A 20,222-nucleotide genomic window follows, 5' to 3' on the forward strand; every position below is an offset into this window, starting at 1 on the left:
TGACTGTGACTGAACTGAACTGAACTGAACATAAGCAGTCAGGAGCAACCGATGCCTCAGGGCAGCAGTTCTCAGTGCACAGAATCACCTGGAAGGCTGGTGTAAAAACAGGTTGCTACCTGTGACTGATTCATGTTGATGTTTGACAGAAAACAACAAAATTCTGTAAACAATTATCCTTCAATTAAAAAATAAATTCCATTAAAAAATAAACCTCCAAATAAATTATATTAAAAAAAATTCCAAAAAACAACAACACACACCATGTTGCTGGGCCTACCCTCAATTTGATTCACGTCTGCAGTGGGGCCAAGAATATGCATTTCTGACGAGTTCTCATGTGACTTTGATGCTGCTCATCAGGGACCACTTTGAAAATCATTGCCTGGGAGGTTTCAGCTGCTCTCAAGAAATATGTTGAGTGGTGACCCCTAGTGGCAGGGTGCAGCATGGCAGCCCTGCTGTATGAGCACCTACATCAGAACTATTTTTTGTTCCCACTGGTCTAAGAAAGCAGTTGTTCAGTCGCTCCGTCGTGTCCAATTCTTTGTGACCCCATGGACTGCAGCGTGCCAGGCCTCCCTGTCCTCTACTATCTCCTGGAGTTTGCCCAAGTTCATGTCCATTGAATCAATGGTGCCATCCAACCGTCTCATCCTCTGTCACCCTCTTCTCCTATCTTCAATCTTTCCCAGCATCAGGGTCTTTTCCAGTGAGTCGGCCCTTCGCATCAGCTGGCCAAAGTATTGGAGCTTCAGCATCAGTCCTTCCAATGAATATATTCTCCTCCCAAGGGGCCTTGTGTGGCGCTCAGGACCTAGAAAGTTAGTGGGCAGTTCAGGGTAATCAAAAACCCTGGGCTCTGGAGGCTGACAGGCCAGGTCCACGTCTTAGGTTGGCTACCTTACCAGTTACGTGATGTTGGGGCTTGTAATGGTGCTCACCTCTGGATTGTGAGAATCCTGTGAAATAAAGCATTCAGGGCCCATAGGACAGTACCTGGTAGGTAATGATAGTTGCCTACCACTAGGCTAGTGACAGCTGCTCCTTGTAGAGGCGGCAGTAGCAGTGGTGATAACATTAGGTTGGCCAAAACGTTTTCCCAGGTTTTTTTCCTGTAAGATGTTACGGAAAACCCCAAATGAATTTTTTGGCGAACCCAGCCATAATCACATCAGGTCGCTTACTGACCCTTGCTGTGACGGGCACTGTGCTAAACGTTACCCAGTTATCTCCCTGGGTGCTTAGGGAGCCCTGTGGGGTAGGAACTATTATCACCCCGGTTTTATAGATGAGGAAGCTAAAGCATGTTGCTGTTACTTAGTTGCTAAGTGGTGCATAGCCCACCAGGCTCCTCTGTCCATGGGATTCTCCAGGCAGGAATACTGGAGTGGGTTGCCATTTCCTTCTCCAGGGGAATCTTCCTGACCCAGGGATTGAACCGGTGTCTCCTGCATTGGCAGGTGGATTCTTTATCGCTGAGCCACCAGGGACGCCCAAACTAAAGCACAGGAGGTGTTATCCTTGACATCACACACGTAGTACTTAGTGAAGCTAGGATTTGAGCCCTGAGCCTGGGTCCTGCTCAGGACACCATGTTGCCTCTAGTCACAATAATGATCAAACTCCATCTCTCTCTTCTCTTCCTCTCCTCCTCCTCCTCCTCCTCCTCCCTGTCTTGGGCAGGGAACACTGAGTGGGGCCCTGGGGCCGGGTAGAGACATGGGGTTTGGGCTTGGCCATACCTGTAGCTGCCTCCACCATCTCTCTTGCCCCCTCCTCAGGCTTATGAGCGGCAGATCCCACCCCGAGCTGTCATCAACAGTGCGGGCTACAAAATCCTCACCTCCTTGGACCAGTACCTGGAACTCGTTGGCAACTCTTTACCAGGTAAAGGGACCATCCATCCCAGGCCAAGTGCCCAGGGATTTGGCCATAGAGTGTGGGGGGCATCCCTGGTTCTGGAACTCCATGTTTGCAGGAAGAGCAGCTGGGCTAGAGCTGTGGCAAGTGCCCAGCACAACCTGAACCTCCAAGGGGGGGGCGCCTGAGAGGGATTTGCCTGAAGTCACCCAGGGAATTGGGGCCACGCCAGTGTGAGTCCCACCCAGCCCCCACTTCCTGAGCCTGGTGATCACAGCTGTGCAGGGGGCTTACTCTGTACCCTGTCCCTTCCCTGGGTCCCTGAGAGGTTCCCGGAGAAGATGATCCAGGTGCCCCACTTTGTAAGCTGCCAAGTCAACGCTGCATTTGTGGGGAGCCATCCTAGGTGACCCCACTCCATCAGAGACACCCAGAAGCTTTGTGGGATCACGTCCACCTCTTAGCTGATCCCAAGGAGACCAAGGGGTAGTGAGATGCCCCTGTGTGGGACTTGGTGATCGAGGACTCAGCTAGAGTCTGGTTTTCCTGGATTCCAGCCCCTGCACTGGGAGGGCTGACCTTGGGGTGTTGTGGAGACCCCACGAGGTGCTGTGTGTGTGGTGAGCCTAGCACAGGGACCCAGAGCCAGGACCCAAATAAGAACTGCCATTGTCCTGTTATTAACAGGAGTGACCAGGTCACAGCCCAGGACCACTTATCTCTGTGGATCTCGAATATCCATGCAGACAAAACAGAGAGAAAAAAAACCCCTTTTATTTATTCTGTATCCCCTGCCCCCACGCCTCCCTCCTACTTTGGACATTTAAGCCACCCTTTGGCTTCTGCAGCTGAAATTTGAAGGGAAACCCAAGACAGTAATGCTTGGCCCTTGACCCTGAGGGCTCCAGCCCTGTGTTATTTGTGCCTCCTGCATAGAGTTTAGAACTTGACCCCAGGGAGGTGGATGCATTACCAATGCTAAGAATTGCTGCCGGTGGGGCAGTGGGGGCAGGCCTTCTCTTAGCCAAGCTGTGGAGCCTGAGAGAAGCGGCCTCCCCACGGACTCCAGCCCTCTCTGGACCCGGAGGGGCAGGGCGAGGGGTCAGCTGCTGGCCGTTCTCTGGCCAAGGGAAGCCACAGAGGGCAGCCGCTTAGTGGGTGCTGTCTCCACAGGGACCACACCGAAATCGGGCTCTGCCCCCATTCTCAAGTGCCCCACGCAGTTCCCGCTCATCCTCTGGCATCCTTCGGCGCGTCACTACTACTTCTGCATGATGACGGAAGCCGAGCAGGACAAGTGGCAGGCCGTCCTGCAGGACTGTGTCCGACACTGCAACAATGGTGAGCCGCCCCTTGGGGCCCCGGGAGCTGGGAGGGGTTACCGGGTGCGTTGCTGAGTGGTGACACCTAGTGGCCGACTGTGGTGTGGCACCCCTGCTTTATGAGCCGTTTTCCTTTTCCTTCTGGGGTTTTAGAAACCACGGTCAGGTCAGTTCAGTTCAGTCGCTCAGTCGTGTCCGACTCTTTGCGACCCCATGGACTGCAGCACGCCAGGCCTCCTGTCCATCACCAACTCCTGGAGTTTACTCAAACTTATGTCCATTGAGTCAGTGATGCCATCCAACCATCTCATCCTGTCATCCCCCTCTCCGCCCGCCTTCAGTCTTTCCCAGCATCAGGGTCTTTTCCAGTGAGTCAGCTCTTCACATCAGGTGGCCAAAGTACTGGAGTTTCAGCTTCAGCATCAGTCCTTCCAGTGAACACTCAGGACTGATTTCCTTTAGAATGGACTGGTTGGATCTCCTTGCAGTTCAAGGAACTCTCAAGAGTCTTCTCCAACACCACAGTTCAAAAGCATCAATTCTTCGGTGCTCAGCTTTCTTTATAGTCCAACTCTCACATCCATACATGACTACTGGAAAAACCATAGCCTTGACTAGACGGACCTTTTGCCCTTAATGTCCCTGGTGGCTCAGTTGACCTTCCCTGGTGGCTTGGTTGGTAAGGAATCTGCCTGCAATGCAGGAGACCCAGGTTCAATTCCTGGGTGGGGAAGATCCCCTGGAGAAGGAAATGACAACCCACTCCAGTATTCTTGCCTAGAAAATCCCATGGACAGAGGAGCCTGAAGGGCGAGAATCTATAGAGTTAAAAAGAGTCAGACGTGACTTAGCTACTGAACCACCAACCACCACTTTTCCTTCTGGTTTTTGGAAACCATTGTCATGCTGCCCTTAACCCTCTCCCTTGATGAAGACTGTTCTGTGATGCTGAGAAAAAAATATAGGAAATTGTTTCCGAGGGATGTGGTTGTTGAGCTCCTGAATCACAGAATAAAAACCCTGATTCTGCCACTTTCCAGCAACATGATCTTAGGAGACCAACTTGCCTCTTGGAGCCTCTGTAAAATGGGGACAGTATTTTCTCCTGTGTCTGAGAGGGTTTAGGAAGATTCACAGTTCTTGGTAAAGATTTTTTTATGGTGTCATTTCTTTCTTATCACTGACCTGCCTGGTAGTGTAGGAACTTCACTTCCCACTCAGGGCCTCGTTCTCGTCTATAAAGTTACAAGGTCTCTTCCGCCTCACTTACTCATTCAACAAACCTTTCAGTGTTTCTCTGAGCCAGACCCAGGCCTGGCTGGGTGCTGAGAGTGCAACAGGGAAGCAAGACCTGGTCCCTCCCCACTCACTGCCAGCAGCCTAGGGGTAGGGGGGACAGATGTTAAACAGACGAGGACACCAGGGGGTGATGAGTCAGGACTGTGCTAGGTGCTGGGTGGAAGCCACCCAGGGAGCTTGGAGGGTGTGTATATACTGGGGGTTTGCTGAGCTTGTATGGGAGGAGGGGCTGATGAAGGCAGCATCCTTGAGGAGGCAGTGGTTCAGCTGAGACCTGAAGGATGCATAATTCTAGAACAGAGGGAGGTGTGTTCCAGACAGAGATCACAGCGAGCATGAAGGGAGGCCTGGCGTGGGGGCGCTTCAGAAGAAGACGCATGAGGCCCTGAACTTGGGAGGGGGTGCCCGGAAATGGGACTGGCGGGGCACTGGGGTCAGGTCTGGAGGGCCTCATGAGGCTCAGAGGAGTTTGATCAGAAAGGCTTGATTGTCTCTTGGTGGGAGGGTGTGGGGGACAAGGGGCTTTCTGCCCCCGAGGGAGGAACAACCATGTCCCAGACCCTGAACTTCCCTCCTGGTGACTGGGCCACCGCTCCACCCCCCATCCCGACCCATCTCTGCTCCACCCTCCCTGGCTGCTGGCGCACCTCGGGCACAGCTCCACTTGGAGGCCAGACCATGGGCACCCACGCCTAGAGGTGGGCCGTGCGGTGACTTGGCTCACCTCACCTGTCCTCTGTCCTCTCCACTCTCCAGGGCCGCCTCTGCCCTGGCTGGAATCTGCTGGGCGGCAGGAACCAGGTCTTTGGTCAGGCCAAGCCCTGCCATCCACAAAGGGCCTCCTGTTTCCAGGTCCCTGGGGGCTGAGGGGCTAGGACTGGGCGGAGTGATCTGGGCTCTGATCGCCTGGCCCGGGGTACCTTTTCTCCTCCCGTCCTCCCCTTCGTCCCTGGCCCAGGCCCCTCCGTCTCCAAGTTTCCAAGGCTAATGGCAGACCTGGCCAGGTGACCCCAGGCCAAGCTGGGTGGGGACCGACCAGCGGGAAGAAGAGCTGCCATTCATTTCCCCACATGCACAATGGTGGTTGTGATCAACTAGATTGCTAGATTATGGGGAGGAATCAATGGGCGGGTCCTGGGGGGAGCTCTTGGCCCTGTGCCTGGCACATAGCGAGTGCTCAGCTGGGAGGCTGAGCGGGTCTGTGGGCAGGCGGGGAGGCCGGGGGAGAGCTGCTGGGGCCGGGTGGGGAGCAGGGGCGTCCTGCAACTCGGTGTCAGGAGCTGATGGGGCGGTTTCAGAGGAGCCTCCCCCGCCCCTCCCCCGCCCCAGAACTGTGGGAAAGTTCTCAGCTTCCTCGGAGGCTGGGTCTGGAATTTGTGGGGCCTGGAATTGCTCATTCCGGGGGCTGCCAGGAAGTTGGTGGGGAGGGCCGGAGGAGGCCAAGCTGGGTGGACGCCAGCTTGTCCAGGGTCCCCCTCACATCCTGCATTCCTGGAGCAGCTGGGGGCAGCAGGGGCGCTGAGCTGGGCTTCAGGGTGGGCCGGGGGTGCCGAGGTCAAGGCCTCTTCCTGTCTGCCCGCTGTCCCCGCCTCCTCTGCGGGACTGAGGAGTGCCGCTTCCTTTCTCAGCCTGACCCCAAGGACCCCACGGGCGGGCGGGAAGCCTCCAGGTCTCACTGGAGCCAGTGGGCCCGGGTTCCAGCCTGGGGCGGCCACCCTCTAGTGACTGTGTGACTTTGCTTCCCTGGGCCTTGTGAGCCACCGGCCCCTCTGAGAGCTGCGTGCGGGAATGCGTGTGGGGTCTCGGCCTCAGTCTACGGGGGCTGCCGTAACAGCCTGGGTGGCTTCAACAGCAGAAGTCAGCTTTTGCACAGTTCTGGACGCTGGAAGCCCCACATCCAGGTGTCAGCAGGGTGTTTTCTTCTGAGTCTCCTTGACTAGGAGGCAGCCAGCGTCTTCCTGGGGTCATCGCATAGTCCCTGCTCTGTGTGTGCCCTGTTTCTTTGTCCAGATTTCTTCTTATAAGGACACCAGTCATATCGGACCAAGGCCCGGCCTAATCCCCTCCTTTTAACTTAATTACCTAAGTCCTGGGCTTCTCAGGGGGCGCTAGTGGTAAAGAACCCTCCTGCCAATGCAGGAGACGCAAGAGATGCAGGTTCAATCCCTGGGTCGGGAAGGTCCCCTGGAGGAGGAAATGGCAACCCACTCCAGTATTCTTGCTTGTAGAAGCCCATGGGCAGAGGAGCCTGGTGGGTTTATAGACCAGGGGGTCACGCAGAGTCGGACACGACTAAAGTGACTGAGCATGCACACGCATGCACCTAAGTTTCCGCATCCAGACATGGCCCCTTTCCGAGCAGCTGGGGGTCAGGACTTCAGCGCAGTACTTTGTCGGGACACGAGTCAGTCCCCAACAGCCAGGCTTGGGGGGAGGGCTCAGGAGAGGCCACCCTCACTTTTGACTCAGCCCCTCGGCATGCAGAGTAGGGATGTCCTGAGGGTCTGAGGCTGCACGTCTGACCGGCCAGAGCCTGGGATGTCACCCGCCTCCTTGCTGATGCCCAGCCCGTCCTGCCACCTGGAAAGCGGCCCCTGCCCAGCACGCCCAGCTTGCTGTCTGCAGAATGCAAGTGCCCGTGCATGAGAGAGGCTGCGTGTATAACACACAGCTGGATTTTCTAGGCAAAACCCGGTCTCAGGGAGACAGTGTCTCCCTCCTTAATTAAGCCTGCCTCCTCCCCCAGCCCAGCTGAGCAGCACCCGCCCCAGGGCTCTGTGGGACCCTCCTGCTCTGCCCTCGTCACTCCCTCCTGGGTGCAGGTTCTGAAATGCTCATGGCCCCATCCCAGTCCTGGGAGCTGCCACTGCCAGGCTGGGTTCCAGGCCAGTTTGTCCACTGCTGAGCCCCCCCTCCAGCCCTGAACGGCAGTGATTCCTGGGTCACCCGGATGGTGGGAGGAGAGGCCCTCTCCACGCCAGAGAGGGGCTTTTTCTCTGTGGGGGTGACTCATTCCATAGTCATCACAGTGGGAGCTGGGATTTTAGAGGCCCCGGCTGCTGTTTGGCTCTGGGGACACAGCGGTCAGAGGCACAAGGCCAGGCAGGGGGCCGCCTCCTGCCAGGCTCTGAGGTGTTTAACCACGTCTTCCCAAAGTCGGATGTTGCAACTTCCTGCAGCCTGCCTCCCCAGCACCCAGGCGGAGGTCCACGTCTTGTTCAGCAACCCCCTGGTCAGCACGGGGGAGGTGGGCAAACTCCTCTGGGCCCCCACCGCCACCTCCTCTAACAAAGGCAGCGGAACGGTGTTCCCAGCCTCCCGGGTGCACAGCGGTGGGCACAGCGGACCCAGGGCCCCAGGAGCCAGTCGGGGCTGCAGTTTCTGGCGCAGGGAGTGCCCACCAGGCCTGCAGCCGGGCCCTGGCCTTCCCAGTCCACACTGTGGTCCCTGCAGCCCCTCCATGGGTGTGAGCGGTCAGGCTGGTCATAGTTCCCACTGTTCAGAAGGGAACACTGAGGCCCTTTAGGGTTCGATGATCTTCCACAAGGCTTGGCAAATAACAGCCAGGGAGCCAAATTGGGCCCATCGCCTGTCTGAGTAAATCCAGTTTTATTGGCCTGTTCGTTCACACCCTGTCTGCGCTAACTTTCCTGCTACAGCAGCAGGTGGAATGGCTGGGACGGAGGTCACCAGCCTGCAAAGCTGCGTGCATTTACCATCTGGCCCTCTATGGGGGGAGTGTGCAGGCCCCTGATGGAGGAAGGGTCTCTGGGCACCTCTGGTACCCCCTCTGCTGTGTTTCGAGGCCTCTCCTGGTGGGGGGAGGGTGGGCTCCCCCAGTGGTCCTGGCTCTGCCACTCACTGGCCTTGGCCCCTTGGTAGTGGCCTGACCTTGGAACCTGTTTCTTCATCTGTGAAAGCAGAAGCAACGACTTTGCCCACGTGTTGCACTGGTGGGAGGGTTTAAGGAGATGAGGAGGGTGCGAAGGAGGGTTGTCTTGCTGCTGCTGGCGGATTGTCACTGCTGTTAACTGTCACTGCAACCTCTCCTGTCGCTGTTACTGCAAGAGCAGTGGGGGCCTGGGGCGGGGGCCATCCTGCCAACCTCCTCCTTCCATCCCTCTCCCCGGGCAGGGATTCCCGAAGACTCCAAGGTGGAGGGCCCTGCATTCACGGATGCCATCCGCATGTACCGCCAGTCCAAGGAGCTGTACGGCACCTGGGAGATGCTGTGTGGGAACGAGGTTCAGGTGAGGCCGGGGAGGCTGTGGAAGTCCACCCGGGGCCCAGAGGGTGGACTGAGCACGCCGGCGGGCCCCAGGGCACTGGCTGCAGTTTGGACCCAGATGACCAGCTTAGGTTCGGACGGGTGGAGGCTGAGGTGGGCTACACAGGTGGTTATTTTTGTTCAGTTTGTTACCCAAGCACCAACCCTGGCCTAGGGGCTGGGTGCCACTGAGAATAAGAGGGGCACAGTCCTGGCCCCTAGGGAGCTCTCTGTCTAGCAGGAGAAACACATTTGACTTCCGTGTGCCAGCAAGCAGGGCTGGGGGAGTATTCTAGATGGGGAGGCTGCACGTGCAGAGGTCCTGAGCTGGGGCCCCTGCTGGATCCTGCAGGACAGCCAAGCAGACCATCCGGGCCTCTGGGAAGGATGCTTGGGAGACAGGGCAGTGGGGACGTGGAGCAAAGGGCAGCTTTGAGGGGGGCTTGAGTGGCCGGGTTTGCCGGAACGTGGAGAGGGGCTGGGCATGCTCCGAACCCTGCCCCTGCCTCCCGGTCCTAGATCTTGAGTAACCTGGTGATGGAGGAGCTGGGCCCTGAGCTGAAGGCGGAGCTGGCCCCCCGGCTGAAGGGGAAACCGCAGGAGCGACAGCGGCAGTGGATCCAGGTGGGTGGTCTGGGCTCAGGAATGGGGGTGGGGGGCCCACGGCTGCCCGGCACCCCCAGCTGGACACCGACACCGATGCCCTGCCCACAGATCTCGGATGCCGTGTACCGCATGGTGTACGAACAGGCCAAGGCACGCTTTGAGGCGGTGCTGTCCAAACTGCAGCTGGCCCGGCCGGCCATGGAGGCGGTCATCCGCACCGACATGGACCAGATCATCACCTCCAAGGAGCACCTGGCCAGCAAGATCCGAGGTAGGCGGGCCACCTGCTCTGGTTGGCATCACGGGGTGGGCGGGCGGGCTGGGACCACCCACCCTCGGGGGTCAGGCCTCCCTCCTGCCTCTTTCAGGGATCCATGTACATGTCACAGCAATGACTTGATTCACTGATTATTTTTTAAAAGCCAGAATTAAATCTGACCCTTGTTCTTCCAACCCCTGTGAGTCATTTGATGGCTGTTATTTCTTTCCTTTGGCCTCATGTACAGCCAGTGGGATCTGCATTCCCTGATCAGGGATCGAACATGCGCTTCCACTGCAGGAAGCCTTAACCACTGGATCACTGGGGAAGTCCCAGGTGGCTTTTGTCTCTGTAGACCCAGATCTTGGTGACCTAAGTGATGTTAGGAGGTTCCGGCCTTCTGTTCATCTTCGGGCAATGAGATTTATCACGGGCCATTTTAGCAACATCACCTGGACTTCAGGTGGCCCACGTTGAGCCTGCCTGTCCTTTCCCGGGTCAGGTGGTCCTCCTTTCTGTCCTGAGCCTGGTGGGATCCTTTTGCTCACTGCCGCGCCCAGCACACACCCCCTGGCCATGGTTGTGGCGGTCATTAGTTCCCCGAGGGTTACTCTGTACCAGTTGTACTCGGCGTGAGCTGGCGAGGACACTGAGCTGACATTTATTGTGCGGAACAAGCAGCATTAGCCGGACAGGGGAGGAGGAGGGACGTCAGAGCACCCTTGGGTGAAAATGCCTTGGTGGGACCTCTTGGAGATTGTCCCTGTCCACAGTTTAGGCTGAGCCAGAGCAGAATTTGGGCTCAGGGTTTGCACAACCCAGAGACTCCTTGAATCCACTGGAGCGTTTTTCATTTTTTTTAAAAACAAAGGAGCAAGATCCCGCTCCAGCCCCCAAGGGTGGGTTTTCTCTTCCTCCATCTAAATGGAGAAACTGCTGACCTTGAGACCTTTACATGGCCATTTTCTTCATCTCTGGACATCATAGTTTCAGGAATTTGAGGATCCGACCTGAAGATGCCTTGTTATCTGTGCTCCACTGTTAACCATTCCTCAAGAACCCTTCCCTTTGCTCATGTTGTCACCAGTGGTCTTCTCTAAAGAGTGACACAGCCGCCTGCCTCTAGCCTAGGGACCTGGGACAGTGGGGGTTGCTCCTGGGAGTGCCGTCCGCTAACCGGCTCCCTCGGCGCAGCCTCCATCCTCCCCAAGGCGGAGGTTTGTGTCCGGAACCACGTCCAGCCCTACATCCCGTCCATCCTGGAGGCCCTCATGGTTCCCACAAGCCAGGGCTTCACAGAAGTGCGGGATGTCTTCTTCAAGGAAGTCACCGACATGAACCTGAACGTCATCAACGAGGGTGGCATCGACAAGCTGGGTGAGGTGAGATGGGCCCTGGGCTTGGTTTTGGGTCTGGTCTGGCCCCCATCAGGCCCTCACTGTGATGAGGGCAGGCCCTTTCCCTCCTGGGCATGACCTGTGAACAGAGGATCTGCAGGAGGCGTGGGGCCGGGCACGTCCACAGGTGCCATTTCTGTGCCCCTCACAGATGGAGCCGGCCCCTCTCACTTCTGAGTTAGCTGGTTCTCGGGTTGAACGGCCTTCCACAGACCCCGTGTTGGGGTAGTCAACTGCCTGGAGCCCCACATAGTCGTCAGGTCTGGCAGATAGAATTGGCCCTGTGATCTTAGCCTCTTCTCCACCCTAAACTGAGGAGTTCCACTGACAATAATAATCATAGACTTTGAGAACCATAGACTAAGGACCCTGGAGATCATGAAAACCCATCTCCAGATTTGGAGGCTGAGGAAACCAAGGCTCAGAGATGGTGAGCGATTTGCCCAGGGCTGCCCAGCACTCAGGCCAGCCTGTCTCCACACGCTGTGCTGCCATACCCCTCTCCTGCCTGCAGATCCTCGTCTTTCCTGTCCCAGGTCCTCCAGCGCTTTCCCTGGTGATCACCACCCCCGGATGGCCTTCCCTGGTGCCAGTGCCAGCCCCGGGGCTTGTACTCAGAGGGCCCAGGGGCTGCGGGGGCTGCCCGGCCCCTCCGGCGGCCCCAGCTCAGGTCCGTCGTGTGTCCATGCTTCCCTGCAGTACATGGAGAAGCTGTCCCAGCTGGCGTACCACCCCCTCAAGATGCACAGCTGCTACGAGAAGATGGAGCCACTGCGGCTCGACGGGCTGCAGCAGCGTTTTGATGTGTCCAGCATGTCTGTGTTCAAGCAGCGAGCCCAGATCCACATGCGTGAGGTGGGCACAGGGCTTGCTAGCACCCTGGCTCTCCCCGCAATCCTGCATGTTCTCTCCTGCTCCGATCTCTTGGCCATGCTCTCGGATCTGTTTGGATGCCTGTCCCTCTGTCTACCTGGCTAAGTCAGACTCACCTCTTGGGTCTCAGAGACCCCTTCCTCCAGGAAGCCCTCCCAATTCCCTAAACTCCTTCCCACAGGGCCCAGACCCTCTGTTCCCCTGGGGCAAGGAGGGCTGGTGCTGGTGCCTGGCTGTGAGCCAGCACTCTAGACGTTCAGCATAGGAGTGAGCTAGTGAAGGGGTGTCTGAGTGCCTGGACATCCCTTCCTCCCAGGGGGGGCACCCCTCCTCCCCAGGGGGGCACACCTTCACATGCCCTGTGGTACGCTCCACCTCCAGCAAATGGACAATGCCGTGTACACCTTCGAGACCCTCCTGCACCAGGAGCTGGGGAAGGGGCCCACCAAGGAGGAGCTGTGCAAGTCCATCCAGCGCATCCTGGAGCGGGTGCTGAAGGTGAGCTGCTCGGCCAGGCCCTGTCCCTCTACTCCGGGAGGGAGACAGGGGCCTGGGTGAGACGGGGGTGCTGATGGAGCCCCCTGACCCGGAGCTCCCCACGCCCCGGCCCCTCTTTCCTGGCAGAAATACGACTACGACAGCAGCACTGTGCGGAAGCGCTTCTTCCGGGAGGCGCTGCTGCAGATCACCATCCCATTCCTGCTCAAGAAGCTGGCGCCCACCTGCAAGTCGGTGAGCAGCCCTCCACACCCACCTGCCTCCCGCCCCCCACCCAGAGCCTGACCCGCAGCCCTGACTGCCCTTTCTCTGCCCCACGCCCGCCCCGGCCGGCAGGAGCTGTCCCGGTTCCAGGAGCTGATCTTCGAGGACTTTGCCAGGTTCATCCTGGTGGAGAACACGTATGAGGAGGTGGTGCTGCAGACGGTCATGAAGGACATCCTCCAGGGTCAGTGCCACCGGACCCTGGGGCGGGCGGCTGCAGAGCTGGGTGGGGCTGCCCTGCTGTGTGGTCCCTGTTAGGACTCTCGCTGCTGGAGGGTGGCGGAGCTGGGCGCCCAGAGGCTTCCTGGTGGGGTCAGCTAAGCTACAAAGGGGAGACTTAGGCCGTGGGCTGCGGTGGGCCCACTGTTCGTGGTATGGGCCGGGGCAGCATCTGTCCCCACGCCTTAGTTACGTTGAGGGTCCTTGGCACTTTAGGGAGTGTCAGGGGAGTGATGGGGGTTAGGGTCCCATCCCCTGCTTCCCACACTGAGGCCTCGGAGAAGCCTGGTCCGGTCGCAGTGCCCACTCAGGCCGAGGGATCGTGACGTGGGTCACACGGAGCGGGGTATGCTGGTGGCCGTCAGCCCCCCGCTCAGTGTCCCGTCACCCACTTCTGTCCCGCAGCCGTGAAGGAGGCCGCCGTGCAGAGGAAACACAACCTGTACCGGGACAGCGTGGTCATGCACAACAGCGACCCCAACCTGCACCTGCTGGCCGAGGGCGCGCCCATCGACTGGGGCGAGGAGTATGGGGACAGTGGCGCCGGCGGCGGGGACCCCGGCGCCCAGGAAGCAGCCCCCCTCTCGGAAAAGCGCCGGCGTGCCAAACAGGTGGTGTCCGTGGTCCAGGACGAAGACGCGGGGCTGCCCTTCGAGGCTGCCCCTGAGCCGCCATCACCCTCGTCCCCGGACAGCGTCACCGAGCTCCGCGGTCTGCTGACCAGGGATCTGCAGGCCGAGAGCCCCCCGCTGGCTGGCCCCCTGCTCAACGGGGCCCCCGTGCAGGAGAGCCCCCAGCCCGGGCTGGCCCCCGAGGCCACTTCGCCGCCCGCCTCACCCCTTCGGCAGCTCCCGTCCGAAAAGCTCGTGGGCCTCGAGCCTCCCAAGCCCAGCGACCAGGAGACCGGCGAGCAGGTGTCCAGCCCGGGCAGCCGCCCCCCCATCCACACCACCACCGAGGACAGTGCAGGGGTGCAGACCGAGTTCTAGGCCGGTCGCCCCCGGAGCCTCTGTTGGACACAGCACATGGGCCACTCCCTCCGGGGCCCTGGCTCCGCTCTGGGTGGGGAGCACGGGATCTGTGCCTTCCGGGCGGGGCGGGGCGGGGCCAGGGCTGGCGTGGCACCGAGGGGGCTGGACGGGGATGGGCCCACTTGAGTCACTTTATGGGTTTGGTCACACTTGGTTGCTCTGTTTTCTCTTCTATGGGATGATCGTGGCTTTCCTGCTCCTGGTGGGAGAGGGACCGGGCACAGTGGATGGGGGCTGGGAGCACTCGGCGGCCCTGGCTCCCTGAGTCCGCCCTCCCTGCCTGCCTGCCTCTGTGGCCTGTTCCCCTGGTGGGCCTTGCCATCCACGGAAGGAGGGTGGCGAGAGCCGCATCCACTGCCTGGCTTCTCCCGTCCCTGAGGGGCCCTGTTAGAACCAGGAGGCCCGAGTGCCGAGGCCTGTCTCTGGGCCCCTGAGGCCAGTTTTGGAGTGGACTCTGGCCTGGCTCTCGCACCCCAGGTGAAGGGACATGCAAGGAGGGAGTCTTGAGGCTGGGGGGTGCTGGGGGGTTGCTGGGGGAGGGCTGCCTCTCGAGGTGGGGTGGGAATAGGAAAGGCCTGGAACGTGCTGGTCTGGGGCGAGGATGTGTCTGAGGGAAGGAGGGGGTGACCTCTGCAGAGCTACTGCTGGCAGGGTAGGTGGGGTGCACTTAGGGGGTTGCTGGAAGCTGAGGCTCTGCTCACCTCCACTTGCTGGGGTCTGGTCTCTAGGAGTCCCTCTGTCCGGCTGGGCTGGGGGTGGGGACACTGCTCAGTGGCAGGGCTGGGCGGGTGTGGACGCTGTCTTCTCCGTGGGCTGCTTCCAAGGTACACGCTGTCCCCCGAGGGAATCGGTGGGGCTCGGGAGGGGCCGGGGGAGGGGCCGTGGCGCCCAGGACCCCAGGAGCATTTGGGGCAGGCTGGGGCTCTAACGCACCCCACCCTGACAACTCCAGGACTGTTCACATGGCCCTGCTGTTCCCCCTCTTCAGCTCCTTGTTCCTGAGGGCGAGCGTTAAGTCGAGGTCATCCCCAGGGGCTGGGGCTACCTGGTTTTCCCTGGCCCTCTCTTCTGCTGCTTTGAAGGGAGGGCCGGCAGGGCAGAAACCTACTCCTTCAGGGTCCTCACCGCCGCCCCCAGCCCTGCATCTCCCATCCCCTGGATCTGCTTCCTGGGCCAGGGCCTGGGACCCACAGGACGTGCGGCGCTGGCTGGTGCTCAGGGACCCCCTTCGAGTCCCCCGCAGCCCCACTCTCAACGCCAAACTAACCTCTTCCACCAATACATTCCGTCTGAAGACGCTCTCCTCTGGTGCCTTCTCTTGGGACTTTCCAATCATCCTTCCCAGATATTGTATTGAAAATATTATGCAAACTGTTTAAGCTTCTACTAATCAATAAAGTGCTTTATTTAAAGCCAGTGGCCCATGTGTGATGCTGGCTGGGTGGGAAACCTGGGCTGGAGACGGGCCTGTGCGCCTTGACTTTCGGGGCTCGTTGCTTACAGGTACACGTGACCAGAGTTCTCCTATGAACCCATTTTCCAGAGGAGAAAACTGAGGCTCAGTGAGGAGGGGCACAGCAGGTAGGTGACTAGCCTGATGGCAGCTCAGCTTCCTCTGCTGGGGGTCTGTGCAGGGTGGGCCTCTGGCAGCCTCAGGCAATGGGGAGGGCAGCTGCTTTATGGCCATGGTGGGCGGGCTCACACTGGATCCAAACAGTGATGCCAGTGCTTAAGACTCCTGCTCACAAGGCGAGCACTCCTGAGTACTTACCGTGGGCTGTGCGCGTTACCTGCGGGACGAGGTAACCTCCGGGGGACAGGCACCATCATCACACCAGTGTGTAAACAGGCCCAGAGGGGCGGGGAGCCTGGGCGGAGGTTCTGGGTCATGGGGACACCTCCCCCCCGCCAGCTGGTGGGGACAGGCTGCCCCTGCTGGGTGGGCACCTTGGGGGACGGTGGCCAGTGGCCGAAGTTCCGTCAACAAGGGTGGAGATGAGAAAACCGAGGCTCAGCAGGGTTTTTTGCTGTTGACTTTGGCAAGTCACCAAACCCAGCCTCAGACTGCTCACCTATAAAAGGGGGCCTCGTGAGGGTTCAAGGAGATCCGCCAAATGCCCTGCTCCACAACGTGGCCCTGCCCATCTCAGGCCGCCATCTCCCCCCTTAGCTGAGTGGAGCTCAGGACGGGGTGTGTGTGTGGGGAACCTGGAAAGCAGGACTCGGTCCACAAGGGGCTGTCACCTGTTTCAGCCACAGGACTGACCGGCTCAGTGAGGCAGGGAGGGAGAGGGCCTGGCCCTGCGTCCCACCGGCTTTCACACGGGGCCCAGGATGAGCCCGCAGTGCCCCCTGGTGGCCACCGGCCTGGGTCAGGGCCCCCTACTGTCCCTCACTGAACAAGTGGGGATGTAGGGTCTGGAAGGCTGGGCAGGGTCCGAGTTACCTGGAGGCAGAGCCCAGGCGCCCCAGCAGGCCTGTCTCTAGCCCAGAGAGAAAGCTGCCCTCGGCTCAAAACGATCTGCCACAAAACGCACGAACAAGTTTTGCCGCAAGCACGAGGAACACGGCTCCCTCTGGACTTGTGCAGTGAGCGACCTGCACAAATGCACGGGTTTGGAGTCAAGATGCTTCTGTCCCAGTTGCAGGGCCCCGGGGCCCCTGGTCTGGGATAATGGTTACACAGCACACAAGGTGGCCCACATGGCCCCATCTGCTCCGAGGACTTTCTGAGCCTGTCTCCTGAGCCCGGTCTCTCCACCTGCAAAAGGGAGGTGTGGGTAACTTCACACACCTCACTGCCACTTCCCCCCTCCCTGGGCTCCACCAGGGCCCAGTGACGACTCAGGAGGAGCAGGCTGGAGATGGGTTTATTGAGGTTCCTGCTTCAGGTCTTTGAAGCTCAGGGTCTTCTCCTGAGCTGCATGGGGAGAGGAGGTGCAGGTCTGCGGAGCAGAGGGGCCCAGAGCTCAGCGGGGGAGGGGGCAGCAGGGAGGGAGGCCAGGAGGGGCTGACATTGCTTGGGGCACCAGGCCCGCGCTGAACACCTTCTGGCCAGTCGATCCCAGGACAGGCCGCGGTGGCCACCCCTGCCCTGGGCCAGGGCTCCCACCACCCCTGCTGAGTGGGACGGCACTGCCCGGGTTCCCCTGAGGAAGACACCAAGGCTCCAGGAGGGGCTGTGACCACTGTAGGCAGCTGGAACCCTCGGTGCTGGCTCAGACGGAGGTGTGGCTGCCGCTGCTCCCACCCCAGACCCTGTGGTCCTGCCGCGAGGGGTCCCCCCACCCCCTCTACAGGATTTAAACCGCTCAGTACTTGGGCAGGAACGCTCCTGTCTCAGCCTGGCCCAGGACGGGGGCACGGCACGGTGCAGGGCCGGACCAGCCCGTGGGGAACAGGAGGGAGCACAGCCCTGGGCCCAAGGGCGGCAGAGGCCGGCGCTCAGCTGCTGTGATAGATGCGGAGGCGCTGGGTGATGTCCTGGCGGCACAGCGGGCAGGTGCGCAGGGGCTGGGAGCACGGCTGGCAGCAGCAGACGTGGCCGCAGTCGAGGAAGATCATCTGGGCCTGGGGGTTGGGGGAGAGCGGGGACGTCAGGGCCCCACCCCGGCTGGTGCCCCGGCCCCTTGTCCTTCCCCCTGAAGATGTGACCACAGAGTCGTCAGACTCCATTCCCCGTCCACCACAGGATGCCACCACCCTCCCTGGACACGTCCATGCCCCGGCCCTCTGTAGCAGCCGTTCGGGGTTGGGGGGAGGGTGGTCCATGGCCTGTCTCACCAGCCCTGCTGTTACAGGATATGCAGGTTGCTCCCAATTTAGGGATTTTTATGCACTTTGCCTCAAAATGACCCCAACATTATGGATCACAAGCCGCGGACGTTTCCATGCTTTGCCTCAGCATTTCCACTTTTTAGGAGAGACAGGAAGCCATTTCTGGGGCCCAGAGCAGGAGAGGTTTGGTTAAATTCATAACCAAGTCCTCCCCCACCCCCATATCATGGCATTCCCCGGGGCCAGCAAAGACCACGGGGTAACCAAACTGTTAACATGTGGCCTTTTCTAAGTAGGATCATGTGGTGGAGAGAACAGGGGTTTATTTTATATACTACGTTAATTTTTTATAACGGCTGTTAATTTTGTTGTTAAAACTAGGAGTTTTGAAAAAAACCTCTCCAGAGGAAATTTTGTTGATATTCAATGACTTGGGAAATTACCCTGCATGAATTTAAAAAACTCTTCTGTAAAAAACAAAAAAAAGGCCCAGCAAATGCTGTCAGCGTTGCTCATGTTGTGGGTCCTGGGATCATGGGTCATTTTAATTCCCTGTATTTTCGAAAATTTCTAATGAACACAACATATTTCTAAACTCTCGGCAGAATGAATCACCCATGCCTGAGAGGGCGGCAGGTGCTGGGCAGGCGGGTAGGGGGCGGGGATGGTGGCCCCGGAGGTTGGGCCCATCACCCCTAGACTTACCTCCCGTTCCAGGCACACCACACACTCTGAGGTCTGCACCTCCAGCAGCTCTGCGGGGGGAGCTGAGGGTCTCACTGCCTCAGGCAGCTCCTCGGGGGCTGTGGGCAGGACCCCGCCCTCAGGTGGCTTCAGCAGCTCTGTGGGGACAGAGAGAGGCTGAGCCAGGGTCCTGACCATCTGACCCCGTCCCTCCCCGGCCCAGCCTGCCTTACGTAGACAGAGGTGGGGGGAGCTCCCACACACCCTCTTGTTTCTCTTTGCTGAGCCTCATTCCTCATCTATACAGTGGGAGGGCCAGGACCCCGGGCAATTGGGGCCCCCTACCCCTAACTCACCCTGAACCCCTCTGGGCCACCCTGCAAACAGGGCTCATCACTGTCAGAGATGAGAAGTCAGGGAGGGAAAGCCGCTTGCCTAAGGCCACAAGGCCACCTGGGGTGGGGCCGCCGGGCCAGGAACCCTGGGTGAGGGGCTCTGGGGGGCGCCTGACCTTGAGCACAGATTCTCCACCAGGGGCCCAGGTGCAGGGGCCCAGAGGAGCAGGGAAAGGACTCGAGGCTGCTCCCCCTGCCCTGGAGAGCCCCCGCACACCCGCTGCTCTGCCCTAAGCCAGCATGCTCTGCCGGGGCCCAGGTGCCCAAAGCAGGAATGAGAATCCATCTCTCATCACACCACGTGCCCCAGTGACCCCCGAGGCTCTTCATCCCCGAGCCCCCTCCCCTCACGGCACATGTTGTTCACTTAGTCTGTGGTTTAAATTACAAGTAGTATTTCTTATAATTAAGCCTGTCACAACCACCCTAGACCTTCTAAGGGCCTCATGGTGCCCCCCAAACCACCACGTAGGCGTGGGGGGAGGGGCGTGTCTCTATTTCATGGAACATATGTTGAGTCCTGGGATTTGGAGAACTGTCAGGAAGATGCCTGAGGATCTGCTGCCCCTGAGCTAAGAAGGCGCTGTCCTGCCCCGGCCCCTCCTCGGAGGGCGGCCATGGTCAGGAGAAGCCCTCGGGATTAGGGTTACCCTCTCTTGGCCTCAGTTTCTTCATCCCTCAAAGGAGGGCAGCAGGGGTGCCCGCCTTGTGGGGCTGCACCAAGGAGGCCCGACCTCTGTCCTGCTCAGCAGGGGGGACCCCGACTCCTCCCCACGCCCCAACCCCGCCCACAACCCCTCCTGCCCCCACTCAGCCACAGCCCCTCCCTGCCTCTCAGTCCACACACACACCTGCCCTGGGGGCAGTGCTGGGCACTGGGTCCAGCGGGTTTCTCCCGCTACACCAGGGACCCTGAGTATGTGGTTCCTGATGTCAGTAGGGTGGGTTTAGGGAAGCCAGGAGGGTCCCTCCACCACCGGAGGAAAAGCTCACGTTTTCCATTTTGGGGCCTATTTTTCCCATTTATAAATGGCTCGTTTAGGAGGGAAGCTTAAGGACTGGCAAGGGTTGGAAGTGGCCCTTGGGACTCGTCCTGAAAGGGAAACAGGTGATGCTCCAGCCACGCCCCTGCGTACGGCTCTGCTGGGAGAGGCGGGGCGTCGGTACCTGGCTGGGCTCTGGCCGCGTCCAGCAGCTCCTGGGCTCTGCGCAGGATCTCGTGCTGCAGGCCGGCCTCCGAGACGCCCACCTGCGAGGACCGAGGGGGCGGGTCAGGGCCTGGGCACGGCTGGGCAGGGGGCCTGCGGCGCAGCACAGAGCCGCCAGGACCGCCTCCTCCCTGACTTCTGGCACCTTCGACTAGACACGTGGAGGCTGACAGCCAGGCCATCAGTGCGGCTGAAGGAGAGGGAACCCAGCACTGGCAGCCCTTGTCCAGCAAGTGCAGGGGCTGGGCCTACAACGGTGG

The 20,222-nt window shown here is 59.6% G+C and overlaps 2 protein-coding genes across 22 annotated transcripts in view; one reads left to right on the forward strand and one right to left on the reverse strand.

Moving 5' to 3' along the window:
* Positions 1-15,310, forward strand: part of NIBAN2 (niban apoptosis regulator 2) — a 52,487-nt gene extending 37,177 nt beyond the window's left edge. For both annotated transcript variants that reach the window (XM_086325061.1, XM_086325062.1), the window contains exons 4-14: positions 1,785-1,890; positions 3,037-3,204; positions 8,619-8,734; positions 9,271-9,375; positions 9,466-9,628; positions 10,811-10,998; positions 11,713-11,868; positions 12,268-12,384; positions 12,511-12,618; positions 12,721-12,832; positions 13,273-15,310. In XM_086325061.1, the coding sequence (XP_086181187.1) occupies positions 1,785-1,890; positions 3,037-3,204; positions 8,619-8,734; positions 9,271-9,375; positions 9,466-9,628; positions 10,811-10,998; positions 11,713-11,868; positions 12,268-12,384; positions 12,511-12,618; positions 12,721-12,832; positions 13,273-13,856 (1,923 nt within the window). In that variant the 3' untranslated portion in view covers positions 13,857-15,310. The remainder of the gene's footprint in view (positions 1-1,784; positions 1,891-3,036; positions 3,205-8,618; positions 8,735-9,270; positions 9,376-9,465; positions 9,629-10,810; positions 10,999-11,712; positions 11,869-12,267; positions 12,385-12,510; positions 12,619-12,720; positions 12,833-13,272) is intronic.
* A 1,441-nt stretch (positions 15,311-16,751) lies between these two features.
* LRSAM1 (leucine rich repeat and sterile alpha motif containing 1) overlaps positions 16,752-20,222 on the reverse strand; it is a 33,821-nt gene continuing 30,350 nt past the window's right edge. For all 20 annotated transcript variants that reach the window (XR_015136316.1, XM_086325072.1, XM_086325083.1 and 17 more), the window contains 3 exons: positions 19,922-20,003; positions 18,381-18,517; positions 16,752-17,468 (listed from right to left, as the gene is read on the reverse strand). Coding sequence is in view for 19 of the 20 variants with exons in the window: in XM_086325072.1 (XP_086181198.1) it covers positions 17,343-17,468; positions 18,381-18,517; positions 19,922-20,003 (345 nt within the window). In the remaining variant the exon portion in view is untranslated. The remainder of the gene's footprint in view (positions 17,469-18,380; positions 18,518-19,921; positions 20,004-20,222) is intronic.

Source organism: Bos grunniens, chromosome 11 (genome assembly GCF_055505025.1).
Source record: "Bos grunniens cultivar Pamir isolate PY7600 chromosome 11, Bosgru_T2T1.0, whole genome shotgun sequence".
NCBI lineage: Eukaryota > Metazoa > Chordata > Mammalia > Artiodactyla > Bovidae > Bos > Bos grunniens.